Raw genomic sequence first — 27,991 nt, forward strand, 5'->3', positions numbered from 1 at the left:
TGCCCCTTAAAATCACTTTATTTCAAACGCAGGATTATTTCACAGTCTCCCAAAGGAAAGCCAATGCTGACTTAGACTGGGAATATATATATATTTACAAATAAATATAACGCAAAAAAACGACAGTCAGTAAAATCAGATGAAAGTTTTCAGGCGTGTTCAGTTCACCATCATCATCACCGCGCACGACTATTACATTACTGACCAATTACAAGCTGTTAAAATGACGCCAGAGAAGATAATTACAGTTTGTACATAAATAATTTAAATCTGGAGGGGAAAGACAGCTGCAAATAATTCGTTAATATTAAAATAATACAAACTCGTCACTATTAACCACGATCAATAATAGTCAAATATGGAAAAACAAAACTTTACAGCAGGTAATAGCAGCAAATATTAAGTAACATTACCTTTCAGAGTAACTTGTTTTGTTAAGATGATGAGGTCACAGCCACGGTGACATCATCAGGAATCTGATTTGGCCCCTCCCACCTGAGAAGACAGTATTTCACAGACCTACCATTTTAAATGTGCGTGCGCGTCATGTCGTAAGCAGAACGAATTGAACTTCTAATTAGCTAGAAAGAGGACATCGAAATACCAGCTGTGTGCAGGGCGAACGTTTGTTATTCTCTGTGTAACATAAATCCTTAATTTGTCTTGACTGAATGAATGTACAACGAAAATACCCAGTGTGCGTATACTAGAGATTGGTCTGCACTAGTGTTGTGCCTTGTTGCGAGAGCTTGATATGTTGTGTAGTCGCACACACGCACAAATTAAACCCTGCCCCTGTTTGTAACGTTTCCAGACCCTGCCAAAGTAGGCAAATACAGTGGGCAGCCCAACCCTGTGCAGCGCCCCCCTCTTGTACGGAGGAATGACAGCAGAAAGATGAGGGAGCGGAGGGAGGTAGATCGCCTCTAACCTCCCGGCCAGACACTAGCGATACCGCAAGATCACAGGAACTACGAAAAGAGAGGGAATTCAAAAGACAAGCTTAAGTCAAATACAAGTAAAGTTTATATGGTGTAAGTGCATGGTTGCATAAAGAAGTGCGTATAGAGGAGGCTTACCAATTATGATAAGGAGGAGGATGACCACTACCAACGCTACAATCATCTTCATCTGAGGAAGACAAAACCGTAGGGAAAATAGCATCATAAAATGAGGTTTGTTTAAAAATAATTAACAATAATGATCTTAAATGCTCTAACACTCATAGATAGATCGATAGATATAGATAGACAGACATATACATCTAATGAAAATTAACATTTTGCTAGCAAGAATTAACATGTTAACTTGAATGACCATGTTGTTACTGTTTTCTAGAATAAACTAGCATGTTGGTAACAAAATATGACGTTGCAGCCATGTTTCTAACATGAATTAGCATGTTGCTAGCATGAAATAACATGTTACTGATGTGTTAGAATCACTAACAAAGCAATTCATGCTAGAAATGTGCTAATTCTTATTAGAAACATGGCAGCGACATTGTATTGTTAACAGCTTGCTATAAGCATTAATTAGTATGTTGCTAGCATGAATTAGCAAGTAGATAACAAAATTGCATGTTGCTGACATGTTTCTAACATGAGATAGCATTGTTGCTAACAAGGATCATCATGGTTTTTGGTGCGTTAACATTAATTGTCATGTTGCTAACATGAATTAAGAAGCTATCAGCATGAATTAACATGCTGATAACATTTCTAGAATGTTGGTAACAATACATGACATTGCAGCTATGTTTCTAACATGAATTAGCATGTTGCTAGCATGAAATAACATGCTACTGGTGTGTTAGAATCACTAATATAGCAATTCATGACAGTGGTGTGCTAATTCTTGTTAGAAACATGGCAACAACATTGTATTTTGTTTCCAGCTTGCTATAAAACATTAGTATGTTGCTAGCAGGAATTAGCATGTTGTTATTATTTCTAGCATAAATTAGTTGGTAGAATTAATTAAAATGGTGATTTTATATTATTAAATAATATGTTGCTAACCTGTTTTACTAGCATGACTTGCCATGATGCTACTTTATATCTTGTGAGATTTAACAAGATGGTAGCATGAATTAGCATGGAGATAACATGCTTCTAGCATGGATTGAATGAAAATGTTGCTAAACTATTTCTAGGATGAATAAGCAAGCTGGTAACAATTGTATGTTGCTGACAAGTTTTCTAACATGACATAGCATGTTGCTAGCACGAATTAAGCAGCTAGCAGCATGAATTTACATTGTGATAACATTTCTAGCATAAATTAACATGGCGCTAACCTGTTTCGAACATGAATAACCATGTTGCTGACATGAACTGTAGGTAGTGTGTTTCTTGCATGAAGTAACATTTCTAGCTTTTAGCTTTTTCCTACATGGAATAGCACATTGCTAATTTGTTTCTACCATGTTTAGCATTTTAACACTAAAGCCCAATTGACTTAAAACAAAGTCATGGTTTCTTTAATTATTAAAACTTTTGCCATCTTTTAACACTACCGATTATAGCATTAAAGGACTAAATGGTTGTTGCTAGAAGGGATATAGCTCTGGCTGAAAGATAATGAGCATAATTTATTTTATTTATTAAATTACCCATTACATTGTGTCTTTTATTAATGTCTACACTTGCCCTAACCCTAAATCTCCCACTCATAGTAATGTAAAAACAGTAAGTAGTCTTGTACAGTGTCAAAAAAATGATGTTATATTAATGTCCGCATGCCAAGTAACCTTAGCTGTAGCTCCGCTAGACATTACCACACTAAAATGGATCAATTTCTTTTTTGGGCCGAACAAAACAAACCAAAAGAACAGGACCACATGTGTGAACTCACTCTCAGAAGTAGTTTATGTATATATATATAGGATACCTTCATGTCTCTCCACCACATCCTTCTGTGAAGCTGCTTGGCTCTGCTGCTGAACGCTGATGCATTATCCGACAGGCTTTCTGAAAGTCATGTGACATGACCGGATCAGTGCCAAGGTGGACTTGAGACATACATGGCCATTATATAATTTCACAGACCCTTAAAACCATTTTATATGGGTAAACAACGTCTCCTGGAGATGCTTGTTGACTTTCAGAATGCAGTCTTGAGATGTTACAGCTCTGCAACATGTGGGATCAACTGAAACATGTTCAGCCTCATTAGTGCAAGAAGAAGAAGAAGAATCAGTGAAGCTGAGCTCATACCAGCTGCCATTCAACAACACAGCAGAGGATCAATGCTTATATTGCCAGAAAGACTCACACAACACAGGTGCCCCTACCAGATGGTTTCTCTTTATTTATGCATGAAAAGGATGTAACATTTTTTTTAGATTCACCTTCAGAGCTCGGCACAAAGATAGTATTGCAGACAGCAGATGGAAAACATTCCCCCTTTGAGAGTGACAATGTCTTCCAGATGCTGCATTATAAAGCTACTTGTTCTCCATTTGCAAACAATGTGGAGGCGTTTCTAAAGCATAAACAATGGATACAAGACACTGAAGCATGTGTCTGAGCTCAGTACACCATGTTTTGATTTTTGTACACCAACCAGCAACTCTATCATGCACATTTCTTTAGTACCTACAGTATGATCTCAAAGGTGCTCTATTGGATTGAGTTCTGATGACTGTGGAGGCCATTTTGAGTTTAGTAAACTCTAGGGTATTTCCAAGAAATGTTGAGAATGGGATTAAAAATGTATACACACTATTGAGTAGAATAAACTGTTTATCCGATATGAAGGTGTATACACTATAAGGGAAACACATTAGTAAGAAAGTAATGTGTATTTATATAGCGTATTTATTGTGTATGGCCATACACCCAAAGCCCTTCACAATTATGAGGGGGTTTCTCCACACCACCAATTCATGGGGAGAATTTGACCAGGAGACTGGGGTTACACCCCTAGTGCTATGGGATTTTTAAGACCCACAAAGAGTCAGGACCACAGTTTAATGTCTCATCGGAAAAGACGGCGCTCACTGATAGTATGGTGTCCCCTTCACTGTACTGGGGCATTAGAACACAGACCGCAGGTTAAGCACTGCCTGCTGGCCTCACTAACACTACTGCCAACAGCAACCTAGTTTTCCCATGTGGTCTACCATCCCGGTACTGACCAGGCTTAGCCCTGCTTAGCTTCAGTGAGTAACCGGTCTTAGGCTGCAGGGTGATATGGCTGTGTCCATATAAACTAAATAAATTCCACCATGTGCATCAAAAAGTCATCTGATTTAGTTTTAATCAAGTGTTAACAAAATAATGGGCAGAATGTGACAAATTAATAGACATTTCAGCAGACCGACCACATTATAAAACATCTAAAATATTGTTCGGTCTTTCTTAAATCCCTTAGCCAAAGTCCATCATCAAATCGATTTAGTATTGTTGACCCCTTTTCACGTTTAAAGACAATAAAAAGAACCTATTCATTGGCATAAAAGTTAAAATATCAAGCCTACACACAGCAGCCTGAGAAAAATGCTCCTTTTTGAGATGAAACTTAGAGGATTTTGCCTCTGAATTCTTCATTTAAGGTTTTTTTTTGGGACTAGTAACTCATTTCAGATCAGCATAGACAAACCCATGCGCAAACATCTTCTGGTTTATTTTTCACATCTGGGCCAGAAATGAGAAAAATACCACACCACAGTGTGGGCCACGAGACATTTTACCCACTATCTTGGCCATATGTCTCCAGGCGGTTCCCCAAACGAAATAACAGAAATGGGACATAACTCACAAGGGGTTCAGGTACGGTGAAATACAAAACTAACAGAAGGACTTATTCACATCACATCGCTTCAGAACAGTTTCCCACAGTCTTCTGGATCAAGTTTGGTCAAGTTTAATGAGCTGTCGAATATGACTGATTGGAAATAATAGTTTGTTTACACATGGCTTTACCATCTATTCATTTGCAAATACATGCACAGGCACAGAAATTATTAACATAGGTCTGCAAATCTTTCCTTGATTCATTAAAAGTACAGCTAAACTGAACTTAATCCATTATGCCATTTAATGGACCCTTTAATTTTTGTGGCTTCAGTCATTGTTGGGGTACATTATTGGTAAATCTGTAAGCATTAACAACTGAGATATATATATATATATATATATATAAATATCGATATGGACAATAATTATCGAGACTGCCATATCACCCGGCCCTAATTGAACTTGTTTCCATTTTTACAATACTATACATTCCCACTCTGAAGAAGAACTACAGAACTTCTGTGATGGTCTAAGAATAATGTCTTGATTCTCTTGGGTTCAAAGGAATCAGAAAGTGTCGAAGGATTCACAATAATCCATTCACATTCATCTTACCAGATTTATCCTGCAGCTCATCCAGACGTTCTCCACGTTCAATCACTTTGGAGATGTTCTCCTGCATGACGTCAATAACCTCATCAACCTGAGACTGCACCCTGAAAACCAACAAGACAGAGAGGACAACATGAGGGGAACGGTTTTGTTCTTCCATTCGATTCAGCAGGACATTTTAACAGCTTCTGTGCACATGTTTGATTATATTATTTTGAAGAGAACCTTTTCTTCTTATATAAACCATTCAGGATTAAACAAGATATCATTATGACTGTGATCTGTTGACCCTGCAATGTTGAGAGGTGGTGAGAATGTTTTGCTAGACGTAGTCTAGACACATCCAAATAGTTTGAAATATTTGATCTCATTGGCATGACAAGCAAATACGCACTAAATAGCATGTGAGGTATTTAGCTGCTCTTATACACCTGGCACAAGAGTTTGGCATGGCTTTTGTAGAGGGATATTAACCTGTAAATGAACTGAGAACAGGATGTTTTGCTTCTGTGCCTGGATGCCCGCCTAGTACAAACCATCATCTGTGCCAATCGCACAGGACCTTGCACATCTCTTGCACCTGGACTAGTAACTGCCACATGCAGGCCTGCTTCCATATCAATAACCAACAGACAAATGAAGTAAGTGCAAAAATCTGAGATTTACACAAAGGAAAGAAAAAAACATTAGGAAAATTTCACCTTCCAAGGTTTCCCTATTAAATTCCATTGTTTTATGAGTTACTCCACAGTGCAGCACATGGTTACGTAAAGATGGTATCGTGTGGCTGCACACACTGGGCGAAGCTCTGCTGGGTCTCCACTGGGAGAATTACTGCAACACATTAGTATGTACCAAACTTCATAACAAAGAAATGCTCACAGTCTGGCTACTACATCCACGTCAGGACCAGAAGAACTTTTGAATATTGGGAGTAGCTGTTTACTTTTGCCTGCAAATATTATGTTGTTTCATAGAAACCCAGATGGTTACAGTGCTTCCCTTCTTTGCAGACGGGAGGTGTGTTTGTGGGTGGGTGTTTTCACAGATGTCATTATGAAGGGTTACATAAACTCTACAAGCACAACGACAAGGGCAGTGCTGGTTGAGTCAAGAACTGTGATTTCCATTACACCCTGCCAGTGTAAATCTCTAGATATCTGCCTCCACATTTCTAAGCTCAGCTCATCCTACTATTTGGAAATTCTTCAGTTCTGAAAATAACTATCAAACTTAAGACATCAAGTCTTGACTTGACCTCGACCCTCTCTAGGTTTCTGCCTTGACTCAAACTTGACCATCTTCTGGTCCCGACTTTGACTCTATTGGTCTCAGCCTCAACACATACTGCACCCTCACCTTCATTCTTTGGCCATGTACACATGGGAATTTTTATATTTTCCCACTTTTGGAAAAAAATCTCTGTCTACATAAAATCACAAAAACGCACTGATGCTGCATTTTCAAAACATGCCGAATCAACATGAAGCAATAAAAACCTGGGACACACCAGGCCAACATGTTTATGCTTATGTTAGCCTGTTTCTTCTTATCCTGAGGTTTACAAAAGTGTCATATCCTGAGCAGATAGCTGTTGTGGTCATTGAGTCATCGAATCAGTTCCTGCAAAGACCCCAGTTACAGACAAGTCTCCGCATTGATCCTGTCTGCTAGTCTGAACAACTGCCTGGTGACCAACCTGGACCTTCACCTTCTCCATTACAGATGTCCATTGTTCTCAAGACTGCGGCACCAATACTGCACCTCTGTGCATAACATTTGGCAAGAATGGAAATGGTCTACACTGGTTACTCTCAAGGTTTGTTCAATGGGTGTAGTTTTGGTTCCTTGCCACTTTTGCCTCTTGCTTGCTTGGACTGGTGAAGCTGCCCATCGGTGGACTGCTCTTCATTGGATCATCTTTCAGCAGTGATATTTGCATTACTGTATGTTCACACCAGATGTGGATGAAGGGTCAATCACAAGTGATTTACATGTTAAGTCAATGCAAAGATGTGATTAGACATCCTGCGGCGCTACTCGCATGAATGACATGAATCGAGCGAATGACACGGCGGGTTGAAAGATCGTAACTTTGGCAGACATGAACGCCACGCTAACCAGGAACTTGCTCTACTAGGGGCGTGATTACGACATGGTGCCTGTTGTTGGTGTCCCAAGGGGAAATCCTCCTGTCAACACATGACAACAGCTCATCAAACTGGAACTGGCTCAGTCGGAAGTACCACTGAAAGCTTCCATCATCCAGGTACAGCTTCTGGAGGAGCTGATGAACTCACAGAGCTGGGTGCACCTCTGAAGGATCTAAAGGACCCAGACATGGCACCGAATGAATCTGCATAGTTTTTCAGCATTCCAAAAACACATAAAGTACAGCTATTCTCACAATGAAATCCAGTGGCATTTTTACCAGGGGCTCTCAACTTTTTTTACTTCAGGGCCCACCTCCTTCTCCGAAAACTTTTTGAAGGCCCACATCTGACATTTTTTCTTAAACTGATTGTCAAGAGAAAATTCTTATTTTAAACCTTTATTAGCAAAACATTTCTTTTACTTAAACTATTATTATCTTACATTTGTACAGCATTTTATAAAAAAAGAAACAACATATTTCATATATATATATATAGTTGAAGTCAGAATTATTAGCCTGCCTGATTATTTTATTTCCCCAATTTCTGTTTAACGGAGAGAAGATTTTTTTTCAACACATTTCTAAACATAATATTTTTAATAACTCATCTCTGATAACTGATTTATTTTATCTTTGCCTTGATGACAGTAAATAATATTTTACTAGATATTTTTCAAGACACTTCTATACAGCTTAAAGTGACATTTAAAGGCTTAAAGGGCCCATAGGTTACCCCTTTTTCATATTTAATATAAGTCTTTTGTGTCCCCAGAATGTGTCTGTAAAGTTTCAGCTCAAAACACCCATCAGATTATTTATTATAGCTGTTTGAAGTGTCTGTATTAAAGCTGGGAAAAAGGTTTTGCTGTTTTTTTGTACTGGCCCTTTAAGGCTAGTCCTCCCCGCCCACCGTTCCCACGTGCCTGTCAGCAATCGCCGCCCTCGGCTGCCTCAGGAAGCAGATCTCACGTAACGTGTGTGAGAAATACTACAGTAAGAACTTTAACAATCAGTATTTGATGCATTTTTTGTGGAGTTGCAACAATGAGTCACACACAATGTCATTACAAAGTTCACGCACACACACAGCAAGGACACAAACACAGCGCAGACACATACACACACATACGCAGACACACGCGCAGAGAGAGAGAGAGAGAGAGACAGCGCGTTAAGCTTTGCACTCGTTTTGCACGCATATGTGACATGATACTGATAATATCCACTGCTGTATGGATATCTCTTATATTAATGTACAAAATAAACCTGATTTAACGTCAACAAACCGTGATGGAAGCGTCTTCCTTTATAATTGTTCTGACACGCGGCTGTGCTGATTAAGTGAATCTGAAGTGAATCGCTGTTATTCTTTACACACATGCTCCGTTTTAAAACATGTTAAACTTGTAAAACTCACTCTTGATCACGTTTGATGATGATTGATGATACTAGTGAACTGAACACACCTTTTATTCCCGCCTGCTTTGCGCTCGTCCTCTCTTGATGATATGATTATACACGTGACTACCGGACATGTTAATGCGCGCAGCTGTCTATCAATATTGGTGGGCGGGGGGACCGCTCTCCTACGTAAAGTTGCGGTCGATCTGAAAACCGCTCCAATTGGTCCACCGTTTTTATGTTGTTAAATTTAAAAAAGGACTGGGTGTGTTTATTTCACCCCAATATGACAGTTTATACACTATACCTACACACATTTCTGTCTAAACAGCTTGAAAAGTAGATTTTTCACCATAGGTGCCCTTTAACTAGGTTAATTACGTTAACTAGGCAGGTTAGGGTAAATAGGCAAGTTATTGTATAATGATGGTTTGTTTCTGTAGTTGAAAAAAAAATAGCTTAAAGGTTAAGAAACAATGTAAAACTGATTTTATTCTAGCCGAAATAAAGCAAATAAGACTTTCTCCAGAAGAAAAAAAAATTATCTGACATACTATGAAAATTTCCTTGCTCTGTTAAACATAATTTGGGAAATATTTAAAAAGAAAAAAAATTAAAAGGGGGGCTAATAATTCTGACTTCAACTGTATATATATATATATATATATATATATATATATATATATATATATATATATATATATATATATATATATATATATTCAGTAGTGAGCTGTTCACCAAAACACCACAGAGTCTCACCAGATCCTCCTGTATGGGCGCGCATCTGTTTTAAAACACTCGCACTCACGTTATAAACCAATTTAGACAACTGTGCTGATATTTTAATGATTTCACACAAAGAGAGCTAGCATAGTTTGTGAATCAACAAAGATGTGAGACTCTGATACGACTCGCAGACGTGATTCAATTCAAATCAATTCAATTCACCTTTATTTGTATAGCGCTTATACAATGTAGATTGTGTCAAAGCAGCTTCACATAAAAGGTCACAGTAAATAGGAACAGTGTAGTTCAGTTTGTAGTGTTTAAGTTCAGTTCAGTTGAGCTCAGTTCAGTGTGGTTTAAAAATCACTACTGAGAGTCCAAACACTGAAGAGCAAATCCAACGATGCGCAGCTCTACAGGTCCCGAAACATGCAAGCCAGTGGCGACAGCAGAGAGGGAAAAAAAAAACTTCACTAAAGGCGGAAGTGAAGAAAAAAAACCTTGAGAGAAACCAGGCTCAGTTGGGCACGACCATTTTAATTTCTCCGCTGGCCAAACGTTTTGTGCAGAGCTGCAGTCTTAGTGGCGGAGGCTGGAAGCTGGCCTCAGCGAAGACTCGTCTGTCTCTGGAGCGTCACAGAAATCAGTCTCATGTTCTCCACTCCTCCATGACCACCACAGTAGCTGCTCAGGAGGCAGGATGCCGTGAGGCATCTGCGAACTGGTTAAACCCTAATCATTGTTACCTTTACATTTGTGTGATGGTTTGCTTCATACAGCTGAGCATGTAGTCCTATTTGACGTGCAGCGGTTGGAAGTGCAGCCATGGTAAAGTCTGCATTTTACAGTGAGACTCTTGCGCAGAGTCCAAAGTATTCAATAACACAAAACAGGAAATGCCATTACACCAATCATTTTATATAAAACATATTTAATAATGAAATCAAATAATCAAAGTACAATAATTAAGTTAATTTTAAGCTTAATAATTAAATAATTTAATCGAGGCCCACCTGCAGGATCGCTGAGGCCCACCTCAGAATCCCTGATTTAAACTAAACTGAACTAAAGCGGTTTCAATTTACTCTCATGCCTGGATTCCTGGAATATTATGAAAAATTTGAAATATTATGGCTTAACTCGCTGTTCTTCATCTATGTTACCACAATATACAATGTAAAAAAGCTACAGAAATAAAGATACTAACGAAGAACTAGAAGTGGCGAAAGCTGACTGTGTTGTCCCTTCGCTTTGGCTGCGTCTGGACCAAACAGCTATGCTAGAACAGACCAAATGAACGACAGCTGACTGAAAGGGGAAGTATCTATATTGTCATTCCACAAAGGGAACCCGGAACTAGTGCTGCTCAAATACAAACAATAAACAATGGTAAAAATAAAATTGTGTACGTACTGTCTGATTTTATCATTTTGACCTCCAAATCTTGGTCCTGTCGGTCCTCTCCTTTAAAAAAAAACATCAAGAGACCGTCAATAAAGCCACATGCAAACAATAATTAATGCAGAAGATCTGTTTATATTCCAGTTCAAGGCTGATTATGCACAACTGCAGACTTACAGGAAAAAGTCCTCCTCTTCGTCAGAGTCTTCCTCCAGTAGGTTCCTCTGCAAATTAAGAAGATGAGTATATCAGGCTGGGCACAACTGCGCATTGTGGGTTTAATCTAATGTTCTGTCTGAACTGAAACCAGGTGTTTGACATAACAGTCAGTCTGAGACTCATTCAATTCTTATTGTTATGTTTCCAGAGGTCTGCCAGCCATCAAGGACAACGGAACACTCTGAAGGGCACAATGTGGTCACAGCGTGTGATGCTGCTTTCCTAGAACATAATTTACCAGAAGATAAACCCGTTCAGGACACAAACTCCAACAAGGAGACATCGCTGATGAACAAAGAGATATAAAGTCCATGCGGTCTGCATTCAATTACAGATCTGGAGGCATCTGGTTGACCTCCCATTAGTTTTGTTGTAACATCCATGACTGATCACATACCGCAGCTGATCATGATTTCAACATCTCCATGACTAATATTATGTAACTCTCCATAACTGCATCCAGACCTGTGACACTTTACTAAAATTCCTTCTGGAAAATTCCATGCTACCTTACCAGAAAAAAAATACCACAGAATGAAACAATAAATGACATTTTTCTATTTTAAAAGCTATAAATGTAATGGAAATGCATGGCTAAAAGCCTCCAAAATTCAGTCCCACCATGTACTAAGTGGCCATATCTACTAGATACATGAAAACAAAAATACAATGCACTTATTGTGTTTATATTGTATTGCACAACACTTAAATAGCTATTAAGCTCAAGGACACGTTTGTTGGCATGCTTAAGGGTAGGTTAAAATGTAAGGATTGGGTCAAATGTGTTCAGTGCATCCGGAATGTTAATAAGAATGTTAATATGTTAATAAAAAACCTGAAAAATCACATGTACGTATATAATCACAGCCTTTGCTCAATAGTTTATTGATGCACCTTTGGCAGAAATACAGCTAAGTCTTTTTGAATATGATGCCACAAGTTTGGCACACCCCTGTCTTTGGGAATTTTTGCCCATTCCTCTTTGCAGTACCTCTCAATCAGGTTAGATGAAAAGCGACGGTGTACAGCCATTTTCAGATCTCTCCAAAGATGTTCAATAGGATTTAGATTTGGGCTCTGGCTGGGCCACTCAAGGACATTCTCAGAGTTGTTGTGAAGCCACTCCATTGATATTTGGGCGGTGTGATTTGGGTCATTGTCCTGCTGGAAGATAACCCGTCGCCCCTGCCTGAGGTCAAGAGCACTCTGAAGCAGGTTTTCATTCAGGATGTCGCTGTACATTGCTGGATTCATCTTTCCCTCTATCCTGACTAGTCTTCCAGTTCCTGCTGCTAAAAAACATCCCCACAGCATGATGCTGCCACCACCATGCTTCACTGTAGGGATGGTATTAGCCTGGTGATGAGTGGTGCCTGGCTTTCTCCAAACATAACGCCTCGCATACTCTCCAAAGAGTTCAATTTTAGTCTCATTAGACCAGAGAATTTTGTTTCTTATTGTCTGAGAGTCCTTCAGATGCCTTTTGGCAAATTTCAGGCGGGGAGTGGCTTCGTTCTGACCACTCTACCATACAGGCCTCATTGGTGGATTGCTGCACAGATGGTTGTCCTTCTGTAAGGTTCTCCTCTCTCCAGAAGAACGCTGGAGCTCAGACAGAGTGACCATCGGGTTATTGATCACCTCCTAAACCAAGGCCCTTCTCCCCCGATCACTCAGCTTAGATGGCTTTGTCTTCATGCTTGGTTTGTGCTTTGACATGCACTGTCATCCCTGGGGCCTTATATAGACAGGTGTTTGCCTTTTCAAATCATGTCCAATCAACTGAATTTACCACAGGTGAACTCCAATTAAGCTGCTGAAACATCTCAAGAATGATCAGTGGAAACAGAATGTACCTGAGCTCAAAGGACTTTATTAAAAAGTAATAATGTTCAGTTGCCTTATCTAAAATATCTAGTTCTACAGATTCAGTTCAGCCAAGGCAGATTTTTTATAAATGACTCAGACTAATTATAACACGGGTTCAAAAACGTAATTTGTCTATGTCCATTAGGAATGGGATACGATGTTATCACAATACTTGTGTCATGATGCAATATTATTGTGACTTTAATTATTGTAATGTTCTGTACTTGATTAAATTTTCCAACTTCAACCGATGTCCCCAAAGGAAAGCGAACTGGAAATAACGCATTTTAAATGTAATTAGGGCTTAAACAACAACAGCAATGGGTCATTTTAGATTATGTAATATGTAATTTAATTATAAGTTCAGCAAGCAGTTTTCGAGATTACAGGATTCTTGGGCGAATAATATGTCGCAAATATGGCCGCCTAGATTTTCTTGAAAGGGTTAATAGTATTTGAAAGTGGATAGAAGGTACATTAGTAAAACTTTAAATTAGTAGTCAATTAGTTCTGTGGGTCCCTAAGTGGGAATCGAAGGACAATGGGGGGGGGGGGGGGGGGGGGGTGGGGGAAATCACTTTATTTACCTATTAGAATTACCATATTTTATCCATAACCTACAGAAGAACAAAATAGCAGTTAATAGTTACATTAAGAAAACAACCTTTCAATTTTTGCGACCCCAGGGGTGATTATGTTATATTAAGGACACAGCACATTGATTTTATGGCACGAGTATAAACTTTCTGATGCCTTTACGACACTCATGTACATTAAAAATAAATACAGGCCACAACTGAACATGGAGAAAATTAAATGATGAATAGTCTTGGGCCTACTTGTATGTGTGCACCGTTGTGTGCAAGGTTTATATATTTAAATCCACCTCAGAAGATATTGGGGGTCGCGAGTCACTGGCATTGTTGTTTTGGGGGTCATGGGCTGAAAAGATTGGGAACACCTGCATTAGTTAATGTATTTACTAACATGAATAAACAATTGGTAATACATTTATTACTGTATTTAATCAACTTCGTTAACGTTAGTTAATTTTTTTCAAGTCAATCGGCGTAAGTTAATGCACTGGGAATTACATTAACGTTGCAAGCACACATTTGGATTTTAATGATGCATTAGTTATTGTTCAACTATGATTAATAAATGCTTTACAAGATTATTCATACTTAATTAATGTTAGTAAATACAATAACTAACGGACCATTATTTTAAAGTGTTACAAATACATTTATAAACGCCATGTGTGAATGGTAAAGTGACTCTATTGTCCACTAGTGATCGAATCGACCTTAATACCAGGTGTAAACAAGTACCCAGAGTTCAAAGTCTGGTCATTTTCCAAGCATTTCAGGATAATTCCTCACTGTCAAATAAACACTGCTGTTTTTGAACAGCCTTTTAGAGGTCTGGCATCTGCATGAAGATTTTAGGAAATTCAATCAAATGATTCAGTGTGCAGGAAATGGGTAACTAACTTTAAATTTTACGTTGAGACTTCGCATAGCTCTGCAATAGCTCATTTCCAATCAACGCTTTACAAGAGGATATTTAAAAAACAAACCAAGAAGCTGATCTTTTTACGGGTCACTGTCAGTGGTGTTATATAACCGACACGTGTAAAGCCACATTCGTCTCAGCTCCTACAAACTCTTATTCTTTCACCGCTGCCGAATTCAAACGTCTACGAGAGGCAAATTAGAGGAGATTTTGTGTTGGATTTGCTAATGTCTGAATCCTCCAACAGCACTAATACATCAGTCGGGAGTTGCACCCAAGTGAAATACACAAGGTTATCATATTCTGGCATTAGCATATGGCTTTTTGACTAAGGGCTGGCAGGGTTTTTTAATGACAGAGTCTGTAGGACTGGCAGAAGATGGAGACATTGAATGTCAATAAAGAGATCAGTACTGACAGATTCTTGGGAAGGGCTCCGCTAATTTAAATCCCCCCCCTGTGTGAGCTAATGCCTTTTACATGATGACATTTGTCTTCATTTTTAAGCCGACTTTTCCGTTCGCTGCCTGATTTTGTTATTCAGAAATAAAGTTTGTAATGGATGTTTGACTTCCTCTACCAAGTTTTTTTCAAAGAAATTGTGCTTAACAGGGCTCCAACCCAAATACAGACAACAAGGCAGCTAAACTATACAGTAAAACAGTGGCCTGTTGCAATTCTTGATTCTGATTGGCTGGAAGGTGTGCAATATAATCACTTAATGCGCAAGTAGTTCCAGTCAGTTTTGATGCAAATCATGGTTTGGGGTTACATTCAGTATGGGGGCGTGCGAGAGATCTGCAGAGTGGATGGCAACATCAACAGCCTGAGGTATCAAGACATTTGTGCTGCCCGTTACATTACAAACCACAGGAGAGGGCAAATTCTTCAGCAGGATAGTGCTCCTCATACTTCAGCCTCCACATCAAAGTTCCTGAAAGCAAAGAAGGTCAAGGTGCTCCAGAAATGGCCAGCCCAGTCACCATACTTGAACATTATTAAGCATCTCTGGGGTAAGATAAAGGAGGAGGCATTGAAGATGAATTCAAAGAATCTTGATGAACTCTGGGAGTCCTGCAAGAACATTTTCTTCGCCATTCCAGATGACCTTATTCATACGTTATGAGTCATTGCAGAGATGTATGGATGCAGTCCTCCAAGCTCATGAGAGTCATACACAATATTAATTATTTTTCCACTGCACTGTGGACTTTAAATAACTTTATATTCTATACTGTACATTATTTATGTTAAGTGACAAGACTTTTGTCTAGCAAAGTCTGACTTTACTGTACTAATTAAATAATTAATAATCAGGCATGATCATATTTTATTTAGGTAAAATAAACGTAATCTAGAAGCCTTTGCCTTTCATATAAGCCACTTCTGATACCAAATGATCAACTACAAGTCAAGTTATTATTTGTTTTTCCTAAAACTTGGATAAGTGACAAGACTTTTGTCAGGTAGTGTTCAGGCCACAACTGAACATGGAGGATGATCTCCAAGTGGCGGTCTCCAAAACTAAACAAAGAATAGACTTGGGTCTATTGGTGTGCATGCACCATTGTGTACAAGAGTTGTATGTTTATAACTACCTCAGATGATACTGGGGGTCACGAGTCAATGTATTTTTAAGGGGTTGCGGGCTGAAAAGTTTGAGAAGCCCTGATCTAGAGGATACTTACATTTGCTTCAAAAAGGAGCTTATGTTGATTAACTAACTTAAAAATATGCACCAAATAATTTACAAAAGGATCCCTGTCAAGGCTGATACAGTAAAGCTGTTGGTTTGCAGCAAGCATTTTTGTTGGGAGAGAATTGGAGAATGGCGTACTTTGTCTTTTTATCAGTTGAGTTTGATACCATTCAGGCACATCACCTATCCATGCTGCAGTGTTAGCCTATGTTTAAAATATCCAGAATACTGGCAGGGTTAATGGTTGGAATAGACAGGGCAAGAGACCTGCTGCTCATTCTATCCACCGAGTCTGCATTCAGACCTGGGGATTGAGGAGGAGAGAAGTCCTCCTCATTTAAGTCAAGTCAAGTCGGTTTTATTTTCCATTTTAACAATATACAGTGCACTACACAGTGAAACGAAACAATGTTCCCCCAGGACCAAGGTGCTACATCAAACAACATAAAATGACAACATAACACAGGACTGTGCACTACTATAAAACATCTAGAGAATGAAATAAAATAAGATGAGATAAACTAAAATAAAAATAAATAAAATAAGAAAAAGAGTGCAACGTGCGATTTGTGCAACATTTAGTGCCAATAAGACAGGACAGACAAGACATATTTAGCAGGACATTAAATTACTTAATCTTTATTTTTTTGCATTTTAACTTTGTAAACTATAAAATCACGGGTCTCCTCATGGTTTGTGTCTCATTTTGTAAGCCAGCTGATAACAGTTGTTCGCTACTGCTGAATAACTATTGAGAGATTTCAGCTGCTGTCTGGGCTTTAACTGCCTTTCGATGCCTCCCTTTCTTCATGTGTTCAGTACTCGTTGCATCATTTCATTCTATTACACAACTTAATTTGTAAACGGATTAGATTTGGTCTCGCTGCATATCAGAATTACCTTGGTTGTTACCAACATCAAGGGAAAATTTCAAGTCAACGGCACCTTTACAAGTATGTTTTCAGAGACAAATGCTGACGTGTTCAATACTTATTTTCTCTGCTGTAAATTAACAAAGACTTTAACTAATTAAAATAAATAACAAACCTATATTATTTATTTCATTTTAAATATATTAAAAAAGGGAACAATCTAAATTAAAAGTAAAAGTAAATTAAAACTGCACTGCAGGAGTTTTTGTAGAGTCTAGATCAGGGGTGTCCAAACTCGGTCCTGGAGGGCCGGTGTCCTGCAGATTTTAGCTCCAACTTGCCTCAACACACCTGCACGGATGTTTCTAGAAAGCCTTGTAAGTGCTTGATTAGCTAGCCCAGGTGTGTCTGATTGGGGTTGGAACTAAACTTTGCAGGACACCGGCCCTCCAGGACCGAGCTTGGACATGCCTGGTCTAGATGGTGTGGAATTGATGAAAATTTAATGTATTTTATTGCTCTAATATATCTAAATATTATTTTTTGCTGTTGTTCGTTTATTTAATTACTATTTTAATATATGTTTTTAAGTGTATTGAGTTATTTTTTTAGCTTATTTATCAATTTATTATTATTTTTATATATTTCTTAAATATTCAGTTTTAAAAACTAATCCATTGTCTCAAACTGTGCTTTTGTTTAAAAACAAAAACTTACAAAAAAATAGTTTGCTTGGGCCAAAAAAACATACATTATTTTTCATTTAAAGGATCAAACTCATGTTTATGTTTTTTTTTTGTGTATTTGTCTCTCCATCTGTTTCATTTTTTTCCCACCTCAGTTTATCCTCTACTATTATGACATGTGGCAACTGCTTGACAGTGTTAGGAACAAATAGCTCTCTGTAGGGCTGTACAGCATTCGAGTTGAAATGTTGTGTGTAAATGCGTGTACTAACACAAACACCGCCATCTAAGTGGCTTGTTATGCAAGCAAGCATTTATGTGTTCTAGAGAATAGCTGTTTATTCCTCCTGTAAACAACATAAACTGATCACGGCGGTTCATGCTGGGGTTGTAAAAAGTGCTGAGAGGATTGGCTCTGGTCAGCTAAAAGCACTGTAGACCTTTCATATCCACGTTGACATCACCTCCGGTTAATCTATATGGTAAGAAGTGACTCAGTGACTTGCCCGCTCGCTGCGAATGGAGCCGGTGACCTCATCATCATTCAGATGCCGCTTGAATTTCGGGGGCATGCTGGGGTCGAGCTGCTCCTCCCTCTCTGGCTCCCTCTGCAGGCAAAACACAGACAACACTGTGGTGATTCTGTCAATAATAATAACATAAAAAATGGTAAATAAAAAAGTCCACTAAAATTAAAACGTTCTGCATTTTTTATTTCATTAAGCCACTCTCTTGTAGCTTAGCTTAGCATAAACCATTGAATTGGATTAGACCATTAGCATCCTGCTCAAAAGATTGAGTGTTTCGATGTTTGAGTTTCAGTATTTTTCCTATTTAAAGCTTGACTCTTCTATAGTTTACATTGTGTACTAAGACTGATGGAAAATGAAACGTTTCTGTTTGTAGGCCGATCTGGCTTTTTTGCTTTCTTTTTTTTTTTTTTTTTTTCGCTTATAATAAAATCATTTGAATTTAAACAATAGTTTATGCCTATTTTATGCCCAGTCAACCAGAAATTATTTTAAAATAACCCTTATCTTTGGGCCTATTTTGCAGTTACGACCAGATGACGTTATAATAATGTTTACAAAGCGGTAATTTATTTGTTATTGTAATTATGTAATATAGTTAATTAGCTTTTATTATTAAAAGAACACTCAGTTTGTTTTGAAAGAAGTCCGCTAGACTTAAAAAGTTGAGTTTTGCCATTTTTAATCCATTCAGCCAATCTGTTGTAGCTTAGCTTAGCATAAACCTTTAAATCGCATTAGATCGCTCACAAATAAAAGTCCAAAAAGTTTTTCAACAATTCTCCTATTTAAAGCATGACTCTTCTGTAGTTACATTGTGTACCAAGACTGACGGAAAAATTATGAGTTGCTATTTTCAGGCCGATGAGTCTTTTTCGCTCAAAATAAAATAATTTCAATCTAAATAAAATAATATTTTATGCCCAGTCAACCAGAGATTATTTAAAAATAACCCTTATCTTTGGGTCTACTTTGCAGTTACGACCAGATGACGTTATAATATTGTTTACAAAGGGTCATTTATTTGTTATTGTAATTATGTAACATAGTTAATTAGCTATTTTTTATTAAAAGACACTCAAAATTGTTTTAAAAGAAGTCCACTAGACTTAAAAAGTTGAGTTTTGTCATTTTTGAAACCATTTAGCCAATCTCTTGTAGCTTAGCTTAGCATAAACCATTGAATAACATTAGACCATTAGCATCTCGCTCACAAAACAAATTCCAAAATTACTTTAGATAATTCTCCTATTTAAAGCTTGACTCTTCTGTAGTTACATTGTGTACTAAGACTGACTGAAAATTAAAAGTTGCTATTTTTAGGCCAATACAGTATGTCTTTTTGATCATAATACCAATTTCATGCCCAGTCAACCAGAATTTTTTTAAAAATAACCCTTACCTTTGGGCCTATGCGTTGCAGTTACGACCAGATGACGATATAATATTGTTTACAAAGGGGTAATTTATTTATTATTCTAATTATTTAATAAGCTTTTTTATTATAGTAACACTCCAATTGTTTAGTGAAGAAGAAAACTAGAGTAAAAAAGTTCCATTCAGCCAATCTCTTTTAGCTTAGCTTAGCATAAACCATTGAATTGGATTAGACCATTAGCATCTTGCTCAAAAATTAAATTCCAAAAAGTGTTTCAATAATTGTCATATTTAAAGCTTGACTCTTCCGTAGTTACATCATGTACTGAGGCCAACAGAAAATGAAGAGTTGCTATTTTTAGACTGATATGTCTAGGAACTATAGTCTCATTCTGGAATAATAATCTGGAACTTTGCAGTCATACCATGGCTGCAGCAGGCACAATGATGTTAAGCAGCACTGTTACCTAGTTACCAAGCTGGGGACTATTTTCAGGCGCACCATAATATTGTTGTGCCTGCTGCAGTCATGATATTGGTACGTTTTTGTTTGTTGTTATATAAACTATTTATCTTAAGAAATGTTATTCAGTCTTTCTGCTCAGGAAATAAAGTCAACAGGACACATTCTATTATAGAAAACGAAAGTAAAGCTTCATTATTTTGATGCATTAAAACTTTTTTGGTCTTTGACCCATGTACCACAGCAATTTTTGCAATTCTCATCTGTGGCCACAGATGTGTGTTTATCAGCTGTTTTACAATGCCTTCAGAAGTGACTTATTAACACTGGCTCAGTCTGTTCTTTAAGTCTTAATTTAGACCAGACTGTGACCTTAGAGGAAACTCAATTATAGTGAGCACATATCTGAGCACTGGACTGTTAGCCGGTTCATTAGACTGAACTTCAGACCATAAATCTGAACTACTTTTAAGTAAATCCGTCGTAAGTCAGACTTGGGGAGAGACCACCCCGTTTTATTTAACTGGTTTAGCCATGGGGATAAATCCAGTCACACCATCACTAACTGTAATGTGCTGCTTGCAAACATCAAACATAGCAGTTAAAGACGAGCTGATGTTAAAGTCATAACGGGCGCATTTGCTTTATGTTGACGCAGCAGTCCGTTTATGTTAAAAACAGTTGGTCGTTCTTTTACAAACCTGTTGCCTATAGCTTTGAACTCACAGAAGGTTTTCATCTAGAAACTACCAGATAAGGAAATTTTATCTTTACATATGAAACAACACTGACTGATTTTTTTTTTTTTTCATAAAGACCCTCTGATGAACAATTTCTCACAACAAACTTTAAGGTTTTTAAAGAGATAGTTCAAGCAAAAATGAAAATTCTGTCAGACCTGTTTGACTATCTTGCTTCTGATGAACACAAAATAAGATGTTTTAAAGAAAGCTTGAAATCTGTAACAACTGACATCCATAATATTCGTTTCTATGGATGTCGGTGGTTACCGGTTTTCAGCTTTCTTTGAAATATCTTCTTTAGCGTTTAACAGAATAAAGAATCTCAGAGATTCTGAACCATCTGAGGGTGAGCAAATACTCAGTTAATTTTCATTTTTGGATTAAAAAATACCATTGCATTCTAAGCAAAATCAAAAAAGAACCGATGTGGCATTATTTTGAATAAACTCAAGGTAAAACTAAATTTGTATAGAGACAGATTTAAAAATTTGAAACGACTGAGCTTTCTGGGAAAAGAAAACAACAATTTGGCTGGTAAAAACCTTTGAATCCCCATTAATTCTCAATGATTTTATTAAAGGTTGGTGTGCAATTCTGATTCAGTAATACCATTTTATTCTCTGAAATTATATTTAAAAGCAGCACTGACGCTGGATTCATGTTTAAAACTTAATCCAGAAATTGATATCCACTAGGGATGCTCCGATCAGGATTTTTGCAGCCGATAACCAAGTACCGATTCCTTGTCATGGTGAACAGCCGATACGGAGTACAGATTCTGACGCTTCAAGCTTTATAATGCATAAAGCCCATTTTCCCTTTAAGTATGATACTTAAGTGGAGATTACTCCTTACCTAAGAGAATACGTGAAGGATGTTGCATATAATCCCTTAAATATGTCCCTTATAACAATTTAGTGTGGACATGTCATGGTCAGAAGCAGCTTAATATTTTAAACAGATAAAAACATTGGTAAGAAAAACGACTAACAAAGCAATTTAGAAACCCTGCAAATGATGGAAGAAGAATTCAACATGTCTCAATCAAGAAGACGTTTGGAGTGTATATTTGATGAATAAGTTAAAATGCACACCTATAAATACATATTTGTTTATTGCAGTAAGTATATTACAAAAAGGTATATTATTAAATATTCAAGTAAGAAAAAAATAATTTTAACCTTTTTTTTATTTCATTAAAATGTTGTAATGTTGTAATAGTGTCAAAAACACATAACTTTCAGTGCTTATATATGTAAAAAGGCCTAAATGCATGCAAGACCATTCCAATATTTTGCTCTCCAACTAGCACATCTGGTTCCTCTGCATGTAAACACAAACAAACACCTGCAATTGGTTCATGAGATCGGCCAGATTGGCGAGTACCGATCGAGTCATAAAATGTGATTATCGGCAGATACCGATTACAATCGATCGATCGGAGCATCCCTAATATCCACAATTTACAGATGCTTTCTTAAAGGAAATAATAAACTCAAATCCCTGATCAATCATCTTCGTCATACATCATGTGTGTGTCAGGTCAAGACGTTTTCTAGAACAAGCTTTCATCAACCATCATAAGTTTGAGTTTATCATTTAAAAATGAAATATTTTTGTTACAAAAACACATCGAAGCAATTCATCATGGGTTCAGTTTTACAACGAATTTATGCACTTTTGGAAGCTTCAAAAAAAGGACCACTACCCAACATTATCATACAGCATGGAAGAGCCAGGAATAAATGTAAAACTACTTAATTATACTACAATGATGCTTTAATGAATCAGACTTTCCCGCACTACTTGAGTCATTCTGACTGGGAGAGTGACTAATGCAAATCACAATCAGAGATAATACACTGATATAGTAGACTATAACTGAGAAAAAAATTGTTAATAGAAAAACTGCACAATTTTAACAGCCAAACTACTTAAACAAGTAGTTTTAGATGGAGCTTCACTAGATTTAGCAAGCATGCATTAAAAAGAGTTCATCTAAATAATAAATAACCTTGAACAGATGTCACATTTAAACTGTAAAGACCATAAAACATGACGCAAAAATACTACAATTATGCCATTTTTATACTATTCTCTTCTTTAACAAGTTAAAAGAAAAACACCCCTTAAAAAAGCTCAATTTAGAAGTACCCTAGTGGTAAAGACTTGAGTTTTAAATCCATTCAGCCAATCTCTGAGTCTGACACTAGTACGTTTAGCTTAGCATAAATCATTGAATCGGATTAGACCATTAGCATCTCGCTCAACAATAAGAATTTCAATAATTTTCCTGTTTAACGCTTGAGTATTTTGCAGACCGTTCTAAGACTGACATAAAATAGAAAGTTGCTATTTTCTAGGCTGGTATGACTAGGAACTATACTCTCATTCTGGCGCAATAATCAAGGAGGTTTGTTGTTGTACCATGGCTGAAGTAAGCACAATGATCTAGCACACGATCCATGTTCAAGCAGGTGGTCACGCTGGAAGTTACAGTATATAGAGAGATAATATTTTAAGGAGCTGTGTAACATCATTGTGCCTGCTGCAGCCATGGTACAGCAACAGTTTTTTTGATTATTATGCCAGAATGAGACGATAGTTTCCTAGTCACATCAGGCTAGAAAAAAAAAACTTAGTACACAATGTAACTTCAGAAGAGTCAAGCTTTAAATAGGACAATTATCAAAAATCTTTAGTCAATATTTAGTGAGATGCTAATGGTCTAATCCGATTCAATTATATATGCTAAGCTAAGCTAAAAGAGCTCTTGGCAGACCTGGATATCGGCTAAATGGATTTATTAAAATTGAAAAAACTGTTCAACTATAAGGGACTTGTTTTTTTTTTTGTTTTTTTGTTTTTAAGTGGAGCGTTTATTGCAATAAAGCGTTTCCTTCCTCCAGCCACTGTCAAACATACTCAACTGAAACTCTATGTCTAGTACCATTGAGTCCACTGTCCCCTCTGAGACTGATCTCTGCTTCTCTTGCTGGAAGAGCTGCTGGAAAACGGCTTCTCCTTTATCCAGGAGCGCAGGAGAGCGTTCCAGAAAGCAGGAGTGGGGAAAGAGAGGCTGGGGACAGGGAGCGAGAGGGAGGGAGGAGAAGGAGACATGAGGTTTGAGAGAAAGAGAGGAAAGAAAGGTAAATAAAAGTGCAGAGACAGAAAAATAAAGACACAGAATCTAACCACCATCCACTAAATCCAATCCAGCTTTCAAGTAGGGGTGTGTGATACTGACAAAAAAATTATTCCGTCTTACTGTTTGTTTGCTATTAATTTTATAGAAAAATATTGGGTATAGATAGAAACCTTAACCAGAATCATAGTTAACCTACATACAGGTAAGACGGCGATGAGGAACCATATGATTTTACTTGTGTTTCCAAGTCAGGTGCAAACATTCTGAACTCGTTTTTTAGTTAGTCAGCAAACCACAGCTGTCCAGTGTGTGTGTGTGTGTGTGCGTGTGTGTGTGTGTGTGTGTGTGTGTGTGTGTATGTATGTGTATATATATATATATATATATATATATATATATATATATATATATATATATATATATATATATATATAAATAAATAAATAAATATACATATAATATATAAATAAATAATATATATATGTGTGTATATGTATATGTATATATATACAGGTATATATATATATATATATATATATATATATATATATATATATATATATATATATATATATATATATATATATATATATATATAAAGCAAATGAATCAAAGATACATTGACTTTCGTCGTTTCTTTGCCTACTTTTAAAATTTGGATTGGGTGGATAATAGTACACCACCTCTTTTTTTAGGACTACACCACTGGTTCGAGGTATTTCCATCTCTCATGGTCACCTTTTTATAGCACAATTCGCAAATTGCCGTGTCCATATTTACCACCTCTTCCTTCTTGTTCGGTCGAAACCCAAAATACTGCCAAACTACAGAAGTTGTATTCTGTTTTCGAGACCAGGTCACTTGGTGCGTGACTCGCCATCTTTCCCCACCTCTCATACACATTTTTAAGCATTAAATAAATTATATTTAATATTTAATCCTTGCCTCCTATGTAAGTGCATTGTTTTTATAAAGGTATAACAGTATTGAAACTAGGGCTGGGCGATTTGGCCTAAAATCTAAATCTCGATTAATTGAACATTTTAACTCGATGACAATTAATGAACGATTATTTAATTTATTTATTTTATGTTTTTGCCCTCATAGTTCACTGCCAAGTTTTGTACAGTTAATATGCTCACATATTACAAGCGAGAGATTTCTGAATGAAGGGTGCATTACTTGATTTTAAAATAATTGAAGGAAACACAGACTATGATTATTTATTGAACATCAGCGTTAAACAACTGAAATTAAAACATACTGCCTAAAACGCGGCTCTCCGGGCCACCCACTGTCGTCACCACTACCAAAGTGACCAATCACAAAGCTTGCACTATGCGTCTTTGGGATGTGTTACATTTTTTTGAGAGGTGTGCGGAGGTATGCGAAGGCTGCACCGGACAGTAATCGTGCACGTGGCAGAAGCATAATATCATAATAATATAATAAGTATAAATCATAATATATTAAGCATAAATTAGCCTTAACAGAACAGGGTCACATACAGGGAAAATAATTGTAAAAATTGACCTGGAAAAATTAGATAGAATATAGGTTCTGAATGTCGATTTTGATTACTTTTCGATTAATCGCCCAGCCCTAATTGAAACTATACTGTTGCAATTTTTAGATCCCACGGTAAACCATATTACCGGCCAAGCCTACTGCAAATATAATCTTAAAAATTATCACTAATATATGACCATGAGGAGGATCTGTCTGTAAAGTCTATTCCAGCATGTGAAGCCGTTCACAATCCGAGCACTATGAATGTAATTGCCAACCTGTAGGAAATGTCTGCTGACAAGGTTGTTAAAGAAATAATTGCATCAATTTGGTTTAAAAGAATTGCTGCTCAACATATAACACGCCAATAAACATTAAAGCACCGCAATAAAGAGCAAATCATAGACTGTTTGCTTACTTAAATCTAAAAACCATGAAATCATCGAATCACCTTTTTTTAAGATGTAGAATTTGGTTTTGTTTTTCGTTCAGCACGTTCATATGAAATTTCAATCTATAAATCACCATATCTTGGAACGTGATTAAAAAATGACTAATTTTTAAAACTAATTCTTCAATATTATTTAGTGTTTTAAATAATTAGTTATACATGAATTACTATGGATTATGAATTATGGACATCAAATAATAGTTTTGAAACATTTAATGTCCAATGGTCAAGTGGGTGGATGGATGGATAGATGAATGAATGGATGGATGGATGGATGGATGGATGGATGGATGGATGGATGGATGGGACGGGACTCTGGACCACAAAACCAGTTATAAGATTATTAAGATTATAAGATTTTTTATTTTATTTTTTTTAACTGAGATGTATACAGCAACTGTAAGCTATATAAATAAGTTTTCCATTGATATACTTTGTTAGGATAGGACCATATTTGGCCAAGATGAATATTTGAAATCTGAAGGGTTAAAATAATAATGACAAAATTACCAACTTTACAATTGTTTAAATTAAACGCTTCAATGCACATTATTACTTTTGATATAGGACATAAACAAAATGTTGCCATGAAACGCATTTAATTTAATATACTAATGATTTTTGGCATAAAATAAAATTGTATAACTATGAACCATTGATAAAAATGTATCTTTGCAACATAATACGGGTTTTGTCATCCAGGGTCACAAATGCATGAATGGAATGGACAAAAGTTTGGACTGGGAAATGTTAACAAGGGAAACTGAAAGCAGAAATCTGTCCCTGCTGTTGTCAATACAAACCACCAAATCCACAATGAGCATTCTGACTGCAAACTGTTTACAGACGTAACAAGTGACCCCATTAATTAAAACCTCCACATGCCTCATGTTGTCACGAAACAGCTCATAAACAAAACCAACAGGTTAGGCATCATTCCAGCATTTTCTCCATCGTTGCCACTAAATGATTTATATGAAAAGCACAGGTCAGGGAACAGCTAAAAGAAACACTGAGATCACTAACACATGATGGAGCTTACATAATTCAGGAAATAAGATAGCCTTGATTTTCTGTTTAAATAACTCAGTCTAAACTAATGCCAATCACAAAATCACTGAGTAGAATGAAGAGAGAAACTAAACTGAAACGGATAGACTCAACATCTAGTGAACAATACGAGGCTGGAACAAAACGGTTCCTTCATTTGTCAAAACAGTTCAGTGTAGATCAGGACTCATTGTGCATTTGGGTTTCAAAATTCTTACCATTTGCAATAAAGAACTCCTAAACAACCGTTTTCAAACAAGAATTCAACTGTACATTAGCGCTAATTTTCTAAATAAATAACATAACGTATAAAACTTAATCTTCCTGACAAGCAACTGCTGTACACACAGCTTTATGCTAGTCAACCATGTAAACACTATGCTAATCGGAGATCGAAGCAAATGACAAGAGGGGGTTTTGTGGAAAAACGAAAAAGCGTGAAATTGAATAATCGTGTTTGCATGTCGATTAGTGGAGGAATGGAAACACTGCGTTGAAAACAGATGGGATGACAGCTAGCATGACGGCTAACACCTTTGGCTACATCACTGACCGCTACACAAACACATCCATGCAGGCCTCGAGAGCCGCTACTCCGGCTGGTGTACCTCAGAGTTCCTGCTTTTGTCGATTAATGTCTGGAGGAACCGCGTCGGTGTCTTTGTAATCCTGCTGATCTGTGTTTGATGGGATGCTGGGATGAGTCCTGAACGCTGTCTCTCATTCGGCTCTGAGGCGGAAGCCAGAACAGCTGGACTGATTGTGTTTCCTGCAGACGCATCATCATTACTACCGCGTCATCACCACCGACATCATCATC

At 37.1% G+C, this 27,991-nt stretch overlaps 1 protein-coding gene across 3 annotated transcripts; it reads right to left on the bottom strand.

The window, feature by feature from the left end:
- On the bottom strand, positions 1-27,991 carry vamp4 (vesicle-associated membrane protein 4). 3 transcript variants are annotated; one of them, XM_056481752.1, is made up of 9 exons: positions 27,780-27,991; positions 23,964-24,092; positions 18,407-18,508; positions 11,218-11,264; positions 11,053-11,103; positions 5,358-5,458; positions 2,893-2,972; positions 1,080-1,131; positions 1-971 (listed from the first exon to the last, which is right to left on the bottom strand). In XM_056481752.1, exons 2-9 carry the CDS (start codon positions 23,964-23,966, stop codon positions 946-948), a joined length of 462 nt encoding a protein of 153 aa, XP_056337727.1. In that variant the 5' UTR covers positions 23,967-24,092; positions 27,780-27,991; the 3' UTR covers positions 1-945. The 3 variants fall into 3 exon arrangements, with proteins under 3 accessions (XP_056337727.1, XP_056337730.1, XP_056337729.1); XM_056481755.1 differs by having other exon boundaries at positions 23,944-24,092; XM_056481754.1 differs by lacking the exon at positions 23,964-24,092 and having other exon boundaries at positions 27,780-27,990.

This window comes from Danio aesculapii, chromosome 20 (assembly GCF_903798145.1).
Source record: "Danio aesculapii chromosome 20, fDanAes4.1, whole genome shotgun sequence".
NCBI lineage: Eukaryota > Metazoa > Chordata > Actinopteri > Cypriniformes > Danionidae > Danio > Danio aesculapii.

Coding starts and splice junctions, on each gene's coding strand:
- vamp4 (XM_056481752.1), bottom strand. Junction 11,104..11,217: donor GAAGAGGAGGACTTTTTCCT/GTAAGTCTGCAG, acceptor TTTTTTTTAAAG/GAGAGGACCGACAGGACCAA. Junction 5,459..11,052: donor CAAAATGATAAAATCAGACA/GTACGTACACAA, acceptor GTTGGTTTTCAG/GGTGCAGTCTCAGGTTGATG.